Source organism: Cantharellus anzutake (genome assembly GCF_015039405.1).
Source record: "Cantharellus anzutake strain C23 chromosome Unknown EI90scaffold_279, whole genome shotgun sequence".
Taxonomy (NCBI): Eukaryota; Fungi; Basidiomycota; class Agaricomycetes; order Cantharellales; family Hydnaceae; genus Cantharellus; species Cantharellus anzutake.
Window position 1 is genome coordinate 34068 of NW_024067229.1, and position 10608 is coordinate 44675.

General features: G+C 49.9%; 1 protein-coding gene across 1 annotated transcript; it reads left to right on the forward strand.

The window, feature by feature from the left end:
• Positions 1-7319: 7319 nt before the first annotated feature.
• On the forward strand, positions 7320-8544 carry EI90DRAFT_3296065 (uncharacterized protein; the record flags this gene model as incomplete). Its single annotated transcript, XM_039067465.1, has 2 exons — positions 7320-7934; positions 7957-8544. 2 exons carry the CDS (start codon positions 7320-7322, stop codon positions 8227-8229), a joined length of 888 nt encoding a protein of 295 aa, XP_038907617.1. The 3' UTR covers positions 8230-8544.
• Positions 8545-10608: the final 2064 nt, after the last annotated feature.

Consider the following 10608-nt stretch of genomic DNA (forward strand, 5'->3'; position numbering starts at 1 on the left):
AATCCAAGTTGATATACAAACTGAGGTACATCCGGTGTAACCTACATGCATTATAAACACAAGTAACTAAATAGGACCGGCCCGGAAGGAGTGGCAGATCAAGTGCGATATTAATGAATGAAGAAAGAAACAAATAGTTAATATCGGCAAACTTGGTCAACAAAAGGCAAGCAAGGAACAAAAGGAGGAACAATAGTCCACCAGCGGACAAAAGAGAAAAGGCCATCCAGCTGTCTAGCAAGCTGTCTGGCTGGCAAGTGGACAACAATGAAGCGGGAAACCTAGGTTGGAAGGTACGCGCATGGGGGAGGAAGTGCAGATGAGGGTGATGGGTGGATGGATGATGATGATAGCAGGTGGGACAGGCCAAGTGGCACTAGGATGCATTGACAGAAGTGACGGATATGTCAGGTTGTGACAACTCCCCTGCATTTCAGACCTCCTTGATGCACCTAGCCGTGCCACAGTCTATACCAGACTCGACCTCCGGCATGCTTACCACCTGGTTCGCATTGCAGCAGGTGACGAATGGAAGACTTCCTTCCACATGTGCTATGGTTCTTACGAGTGGCTCATCATGCCATTCGGTCTCACGAATGCACCTGCGGCCTTCCAGCAATTCGTCAACACGATCTTTGCCGACCTCTTGGACGTTTCTGTGGTAGTCTACCTAGACGACATCCTTACCTACTCGGAAGACATGGCTTCACATCAGGAGCATGTCCAAGAAGTTCTTAGGAGACTCTGCAAACATGGCCTATATGCCAATCCGAAGAAATGCAAATTTCATATGGACACTACAGAATATCTCGGATACTGTCTTTCTCCCTCCGGACTCACCATGTCCATCGAGAAGGTTAAAGCCGTCCAAGATTGGCCCAAGCCCTGTAAAGTCAAGAATGTCCAGTCCTTCCTTGGCTTCGCTAACTTCTATTGGCATTTCATCCACCAATACTCCGACATTGTGGTCCCCTTGACATGCCTTATGTGTAAAGGAGCCCCCTGGTTATTCTCTGATGACTGTTGCTCTGCTTTCAACACCTTGAAAGAAGCTTTCACTTCTGCTCCTATCCTGACACATTGGGTACCCAACGCCCCCCTCATTGTAGAAACCGATGCCTCTGATTATGCTGTAACAGGTCAATCGCCTTGACTCGAGACAGAGAAGAGGGGGAGGGTTGTAGTGTGTGTGGGTGTGGTTCATGGAGCCTGGTTTTGGTCCTGGGGTGCTACCGAGTCTACAAAAACCTCAAACAAACACTCACCTATGTCTCTCTTGGATGTCAAGGCTGAGTATTATGATGAGAGGGGTCTTAGACGTGAGCAACTAGCTCAAGGGGGGCGTTAGAGTCGTGGATGGCATCTTTGCCACTTGGATGCAACTTCTGCTTGTCCCTTCATGGGTCTATTCAGTACTAACTTGTTATGTACAAGCTGTTATCTAGTTTATATATGTTTTAAATGGAATGAATGGCATGGGGGAATGTAAACGGGCCGTTAGGCAACCGTAAATGATGAATATCTAATTGGGAACAAGAAACAATAAAAGAAATATGAATGAATGGGGAATATATGATAACGGGCCCAAAATGGGAATTGTGAAAGTTATCTCTGCAACACTTCCCCACAGCGCCTGCCTATCCTCCCGTCAGCAACCTCCTCGTCTCCAGCCTTCCAATGAGCCCTTATTCATCCCATTTGGTGCAGTAGTTCTTGAGATGTGGCCATTGACAGGTGCTGTCAAGACCATGTGAGAGTCTACTCCATGCTGAACCATCTGGGTATGGGATTGCCATTCTGGGAAATGCTCCGGGGGTGAAGAAGGATGGTAGAGCATCACTATCGGGTAGAAAAACGGCTGGGTTGTATGTGTGGTTATGGAGATCTGGAGAGGGGGTGAAATTGGCAGCGTGGTTGGGCATGGGAATTTTGCTTGGGGTTGTCGGGAATGATGGGGAAAATATGGAAAAATAAAGAGTGAGTGTCAGGAGTGTTGGATAGTGATAGAATGAGCATTGGGAGCGTCAGCAGGTATGTAGTGGGTGTTTGTGGCCCAATTCCGCAGAATCTGACTTTTTGCGGTACACGGAGTTGTCCCCACAACAACATGATCTCCGGAATCCTGTCCATCCGTTGTGATGATGGAGAGATTCACCCCGTTGCTTTCTGCTCTAGAACACTCTCAGTGCTGGAGCTCAATTATGACACCCATGATAAGGAACTGCTTGCCATTCACGATGCGTTCCAATTGTGGCATCACTACCTTGAAGGTTCAGGAACTCCAATCGACGTCGTCACTGACCACAAGAACCTTGAGTATTTTTCCACCACCAAACTCTTGACCTGGCAGCAAGCCCGCTGGTCAGAGTTCCTCTCCCAGTTCCACATGACTGTCCGATTCCGTCCCGGAAGACTCGGAGTAAAACCAGATGTGTTGACTAGACACTGGGACATCTATCCCAAAGAAGGGGATATGGACTACGCTTGCATCAATCTGCAGAACTTCTGACCAGTCTTCACTTCAGAGCAGCTCACTGCATCCTTATGAGCCACATTCCTAGCTGCCACAGTAATCCGAGCAGCTGTACTCGTCAACACAGAGGCTCTCCATCAAGACATTCTAGCCTCCCTCTCCTCTGATACCACAATCTCTTCTCATCTCGCTTCCCCCAACCTCCCCAATTCCCACTGGTCCATTGATGCCGAAGGCCTGTTAAGGCTGGACAACTGCATCTACGTTCCGGATTCCTGTCATATCCATACAATCCCGACCTCCGCTCCAGGCTCCCGGAACTCCGAACTCCGACTTCCGGAGCCCTACTTCCCTTCCATCACCTTCTCCTTGCCGACTCCCAAGAGGTTATCCCACCTCCGGCTCAGACACCACCTTCGGTCCGACTCCGGAACATTCCGGGTCCGACCCCAACCTCGACACCTTCCAGACGAGTACGCAAGACCTATGCTCCCGACTCCGGAATCCCGTTCGCATCTCCGTCTCCAGAACCTCCGGTCTTAGCTCCGACCTTGGACTTTGACCCCACCTCAGCTTATACCCATTGTATTGGTTAGCTCATTCCATTTAATTATGTTTGCCAATATTCCGGAGTTTAACTTCCGAGTTCGGACTTTCCGGACTTATGTCGGACCTTGCAACTATTGCATTGCTCCATTCAATTCCGCTATTCTCCCTCATTCCTATTTGGGCTGCTGCTTTCTATTCAGTCAGCTGGCCATTCCCCACTCCCATCCTTCCTCCTTCCTCCTTGGGCCTTGGGCCTTCACTCCTCCTTTGGGAAACACCATTGAGTCAAACCCTTGACCCTCGGTGTTGCCCCTCCTTTCAGCTCCCTTTGTCTCCTTTCAGAGTACCCTTGCTCCTTTTGATTCCGGACCCCTCCTTATATACAATGTACATAGTAACTTGTAACCTCAGTCCAAAATCAACCTGAAATGCCCCCAAGAGACTTTCCCTCTGCTAGATCCGAAATTAGGGACCCCCAGGACAACCAGCAATGGCACAGCACTCCACCTGAGTTGCTGAGGCCGAGTCCTTCCATGCTAAGTCTCCAATTCCACTCCGGAGTCGTCCGAATCTGCCCATTCTAACAATTCCAATGATCTTCATCTCCGTGTTTTGCGAGACAAACATGACCACCAACTTTCCAGACACTTCGGTCAAAACCAGACTCTGGATCTAGTACGTCGTGATTATACCTGGCTGGTGTTGTGGGGACAACTCCGTGTACCGCAAAAAGTCGGATTCTGCGGAATTTGGTCACTAACATGCAGTACATATCCGCTGACGCTCCCGATACTCATTCTATCACTATCCAACACTCCATACACTCACTCCATATTTTTCCTTATTTTCCCCATCATTCCCGACAGCCCCAAGCCAAATTCCCACGCCCAACCACGCCGCCAATTTCACCCCCTCTCCACATCTCAAGAACCACTGCACCAAATGGGATGAATAAGGACTCGTTGGAAAGCTGGAGACGAGGAGATTGCTGACGGGAGGATAGGCGGGTGCTGTGGCGAACTGTTGCGGAGTTAATCTTCACAATTCCCATTTCGGACCCGTTGTCACATTTTCCCCATTCACTCATATTTCTTTTATTGTTTCTTTGTTCCCAATTGGATATTCATCATTTACGGTTGCCTAACGGCCCGTTTACATTCCCCCAGTCCATTCATTCCATTTCCAACATATATAAACTAGATAACAACTTGTACATAACAAGTAAGTATTGAATAGACCCGTGAAGGGACAAGCAGAAGTTGCATCCAAGTGGCAAAGACGCCATCCACGACCCTAACGCCCCCATTGAGCTAGTTGATAACGTCTAAGACCCCTCTCATCATACTACTCAGCCTTGACGTCCAAGAGAGACGTAGGTGAGTGTTTGTTTGAGGTTTTTGCAGACCCAGTAGCACCCACGGACCAAAACCCGGCCCAACGAACCACACCCGCGCACACTACCACCCTCCCCCTTCTCTCTGTCTCGAGTCTAGGCGATAGACCCGTTACAAAACTGGTGGTCCTTACAGGGGAGGGATTTCAGCAGTGTTTGCGCCTCTCCAATTTCCCCAACTTCCATACCCGCTCCAAAACCTCGCGTAGACGGACGTAGCGCTCGTACGCGCAGTTAGAAGAACTTTTATTCGATTACAACCCAAGTTACTACAGTACACGCCACATGTCTCACACATCTCATGCCGTTCCCGCCGCCGCCCCAGCCAGTAACCCCATCCCTACAATCCACACAGCTACAATCGTTCATATGCCTGGCCCACGCTCCAGAGAGGCCCCCAGGTTCAAAGGCACGAAGCTGAAGACATTCTTGCACGATTTTGAGCTTCTGACAGCAGCTGCACATCTTCCGGACCGCCGAAAATGCGACTCTCTTGTGTCCTACTGTACGGACAAAGAAGCCACGTTTATCCGGACTCTTGACAGCTACAATGACAAGAATTGGAACGCGCTGAAGAGTGATCTGTTTGATTTTTACTCAGATGGGGAAGAAGATCGTACATATCGCCCCAAAGACCTCCGAAAGTTTGTCAGGAAAGAACGGGAGATCAAGCATCGGAAAGACTTCGAAGATTACCACCGCCAATTTCAAGTCATCGCCAAGTCCCTCGAGCAAAGAAGTGCACTCAACAGCGATGATAAAGACGATAATTTCTACCAAGGGCTCAAGCCCACCAAGTTCCGCCAACAAGTTAGACAAGAACTCAAGCTGCACAACCGGTGGACGGATTTGACTCGTGCACCACCCATGGATCACGTCGTAGCAACAGCCAAAGGGCTCCTCCAGTATGATTTGTATGAGTCCGAGGACGACTTGGACTCAGCAAGCCAGTATTCTGCCGAAGATTCCTTATACAGCAGCGATAGTGAGGATTTCGACGATGAGAGATCCAATCCAGAAGTGGAAGCTGCATACTCATTGCGTCGCAGACCAGCTAAGATGCTCAGGAGGAACACGCTGAAGAGATCCCAGTACAGAGCCACCAAAGCCGCTGACGACCACAGGATCGCCGAAACTCAGCCAGACATCGATCTGAACAGCCAGGATGCAGCCCACAGAGCTACCCACCTTACTGACGAACTATATTTCCCCCGATTCCCTGAGAGCCGATGTTTTATGCGTGGCAGCATAGGTCACCTCATTAAAGATTGCGCTGAAACGAAAGCCTTCCCCGCAGCTGGTGTACTTAGTGAAGTCCAGAGGACTCTATCAAACCAAGAGTCCAGCTCCGCTAGTCTACAATATGGATCTGCCTCATCCGAATCGGACTACAACTCAGACACTAGCGAGCCTGTCTATGCAAGTGAAGTTTTCCGCTTGGAGTCAGCAACATGTGAAGTCTCCGACTCAGATCGGTGTCCTAACGACGAGGACTGTTATGGAATGGCTCACGATGCCCCCGACCTGAATTCACATCCTGACAACGGGGATTTCAACAGGACGGCATGCCTTGAGGCGCCCCAGGATCCAGACCTGCATGTTGACGCGGAGAAACCCCAAGAGACGATCTATAGGAGCTTCAACTTGGACGCATATCTTAGTGGTGGCGCTTCCTGTGAACCAGACGATGCCTATGATCCAGACTGGGACCTGTATCTCGCAACCACCAAGAACCCGGACATGATCGCTGAGGTCCAAGCTGAGGACCTGACGCCACCTACTGACGATGAGAACCCTTGCAAGATGGGATATGAGGACTTCCGTCTCGAGTCCTATGGCGACGACAGGAGTAGTATGTGCTCCTTCAGCACTAGTGATCAAGCTGAAAATCGACATCGAAAACTCTCGGGATCCGAGCACTTTTGCGTTGGCACTGGTGTGATGTTTGAGCAACCCGCACCTCTGGCTATCGGAACCGCTGAGGTTCAAGAGGAAGAACCCAGCTCCCCTTGCACCATGTTCCTTGACGCTGGCAGCGAGTTGGACGCTACAATGAGCAATCCAGTACGCACACTTGAATTTCCCTTTGACCTAAACAGTGCTATGCGGACGCCTAGAGGAGTGTGTGAGCATCAAGTCGTCTTAGAAGGATCTTGCAAAGACAGGCTGGCAACCGATGGAAGAATCGAAGTCCCCCACAATGTTCTTGTCATCCAAGGTGCTCTATGTCGCAGAATTGCATTTTCAGAACAACCCTGGCTATTCGGCCACTATACATGGATCGAGTACATGTGCAATGAAGGAAACCGAGCCAGTAGCGCCTCCGCCCATCCCAAGTACGCCATCGTAACTGTCCTTCAAGACACATACCCTGCCCATGCACGCTGTGACGCATTTTCTGATACTGTTGTGTGTGAGATCGATGTAGTTGAACCTAGGACAGATCCCCAAGAATCAGAACCGCTGCAATCCCTGAGCCGCTTCACGTTCATGTGCCCCAGGCCGGACTTAAAGCTTAAAGAGCTAAGGCCTGACGGCCTCGATTATGTCTGGGCAAGCTGCGGAATGGAAGATCGAGAGAAGACCGAAGCCTCTGAGTCGGAGCCACTACAGGCGGATGAGACCCAGCCCGATAACCTTCCGCTGCTTAGCAAGGATCCGATTCCCAGCAACATAGTATTCAAGAACTTTGACCTCGAGCCTTATGCCAATGATAGCGGTGGCACTTTCCCAATTGGCGCTGAGGATTGTTACCGGCAACTTTTTGATTCAGAGCCCATATGCGAATTTGGACCCCAAGTCGGCCGTCAATTCCAAACCCCTGCTATTAGACGTGATATAAATGTCGCTGAGCCTGGAACGGAACCTCAGGCTTCCTTGCCATTAGAATTTCTAAGTCATACTATGTCAACGTTCACCGCACCAGACACTAAGCTTAAAGAGCTAAGGCCTGACGGCCTCAGCTATGTTTCAGCGGATCAACCAAGGAGAGACTGCAAAGTCACCGCTTGGATGCCTTCGAAGATGCCTCATGGCCTGAACCTCACGAACTGCACTGGTTTAAGCCCGAACCCAGCTAAGGAAACGTCGGAGACCTTCATACACAACACCACAGCCGCTTGTTATACGCCCGCTGAGATGGAATTCCCTCCATTCTCCATGCGCGATTCTGGACTGCTGGAGCAGAAGCTTAAAGAGCCAAGGCCTGATGGCCTTGACTATGTTCTAGAAGATCGTAAAGCAGCCCATACTGAGGATTCAAGAGCTGCTGGAGGTTCTTTGGCTTTATCTGGTCCGAATTCCGCGGGAATTGTCGAGCACGCAGGTACCGCTAAGGGAATGGCTACAGCACAAGACCTCCTGTGCATGAATCATGAGCCCGTTGCTGCAGAGTCGTCGCCTGTGATTGCTCAGAACTCAGAGACTGGATGCGCCGCTGTCAAGCCTGAATCAACGGAAGCCGCGATGATAGCTCGCATAGCACCGAAGTCTTTCACTGGACTTGACATCTGTTTTCTCGTCAACATCTTGACTGCTCAAGAGAAGCCCACTGTCCAAGCTGAAGTCATACGCCCGCCAGAAAACTGCGAACGCCCTAGTAGGAGCCATGGGCATTATCTATGCCGATCCCGAGAGCCTAGCTGCAACAGCTATGACAGTAGTGTTTCCGACCAATGTGCTCATCGTCGATCTTCCATCCCGCAACCAGAGCCAGAGATTGATAATCAAGCTGTTCCTTGCAGCGCCAGTCCCAGTATGCTGCATCGGCCATGCGCCCTCAAGTCGATCCCAAGGGAAGAGCTTGCTCCGATGAGATCCCTACCTGCCAACATGTTCATCGACCACAGTAACATGCCTGAGACATCGAAATCGCACAAGCCAGAGCTCCCTCACAGGAAGAAACCACCCGATAAGCGGACTGCTACGCCCACTTCCCCTTCCAATCAAATGGCCATCTGGGAACCCTTCGCAGACATCACCGCTGACAGAAAGGAAGTCGATGTGGAACCACAGAAGTCGCCCGTCGGCCACCAGCTCGCACTCCATACCCCTTGGCAAGCAAACCCGTCACAAATGCCACAAGTTCGGAACGAGGAGATTATGTTCATGCCCCGAGATAACTGCGCTTTAGTCGTTCCCTCAAGAGATTTAGCCACCTTTGACGCCGGACACATGGCCGATGTCTCCATCAATGACTGTGCACTCAATGGATCCCATTATATCAATCAGTTCTCGCAAGAAATCCCCCCGATTCGTCGATTTGAGTGGGAATATGCAAATAATTCACATGAACCGTTAGCATACAGACAACTAGGCGTTGTAATGGCAGTCTCTGGTACTAGAATGGTACTCGCCAGACCACAACTGGCCATGCTGGGCGCTATAATCTCCATTAATGGCATGCATGTATTCCACGGTGTTACTGCCAAACCCGTCAAGTTTAGCAACCCGTCCAAAGTGCAAGGATTTCTCGGAATGATGTTTTGCAACGAATTCAAGTGGATGCACGGCGCTGAAGAAGCAGTGCAGCGGTTCATGGTGTTAGCGGCCAACGGAGTATCGATAGATTCATTGGACCTTAAACTTGCATCACAAGCTGAATCCTCGGACCTTGAACCCGTTGTGAATGGAAGTAAATGCATCGGAGCTTTCTCCAACGCTCTTGAATGGCTTGTCAATGATACCATAAATTCAGAATTGTCCCCAGCACTCCCTGCCAATCTCAAACACGACGCTAGAGGCGAAGGTTAGCCATAAGAAGGATTCCATTCCAAAGAAGGGGTGTCCGCGTACCCTCATCTATTTATCCATTGCCGATGCGACATGCACATTCCTTTGACTTATCCAGCATGGCATTTATATTTATACATTAAGGATGTTGAGGATATCGTGAGGGACCACGATCAAGAGCAAGGCCTATATGTTGTGGGGACAACTCCGTGTACCGCAAAAAGTCGGATTCTGCGGAATTTGGTCACTAACACGCAGTACATATCCGCTGACGCTCCCGATACTCATTCTATCACTATCCAACACTCCATACACTCACTCCATATTTTTCCTTATTTTCCCCATCATTCCCGACAGCCCCAAGCCAAATTCCCACGCCCAACCACGCCGCCAATTTCACCCCCTCTCCACATCTCAAGAACCACTGCACCAAATGGGATGAATAAGGACTCGTTGGAAAGCTGGAGACGAGGAGATTGCTGACGGGAGGATAGGCGGGTGCTGTGGCGAACTGTTGCGGAGTTAATCTTCACAATTCCCATTTCGGACCCGTTGTCACATTTTCCCCATTCACTCATATTTCTTTTATTGTTTCTTTGTTCCCAATTGGATATTCATCATTTACGGTTGCCTAACGGCCCGTTTACATTCCCCCAGTCCATTCATTCCATTTCCAACATATATAAACTAGATAACAACTTGTACATAACAAGTAAGTATTGAATAGACCCGTGAAGGGACAAGCAGAAGTTGCATCCAAGTGGCAAAGACACCATCCACGACCCTAACGCCCCCATTGAGCTAGTTGATAACGTCTAAGACCCCTCTCATCATACTACTCAGCCTTGACGTCCAAGAGAGACGTAGGTGAGTGTTTGTTTGAGGTTTTTGCAGACCCAGTAGCACCCACGGACCAAAACCCGGCCCAACGAACCACACCCGCGCACACTACCACCCTCCCCCTTCTCTCTGTCTCGAGTCTAGGCGATAGACCCATTACACCGGGCATCCATAACTTCATCAAAAGCTACGTCTCCTCCTGTACTTCTTGTGCCCATGCCAAAGTCCCCTGCCACAAGCCTTACAGCTTACTCAAACAACTCCCCATCCCCAAACGTCCTTGGAACTCCATCTCCATGGATTTCATCAAACAGCTACCCTCATCTTCCAGATTCACTTCCATCTTGGTCATCATGGACCACCTGTCCAAGCAGTGCATTTTCATTCCTACCCACGATACCATCACCTCTCCGGAACTGGCCAAGCTCTTCCTCCTCCATGTGTTCTCCAAGCATGGAGTTCCTTCCCACATCACCTCTGACAGGGGTCCGGAGTTTGTTTCTCATTTTTTCCATTCACTTGGTAAGGCCCTCGACATCTGCCTCCATTTCACCTCCAGATATCATCTGGAAGGAGATGGACAAACCAAACGGATGAACCAGATGCTCGAGCAGTACCTGCG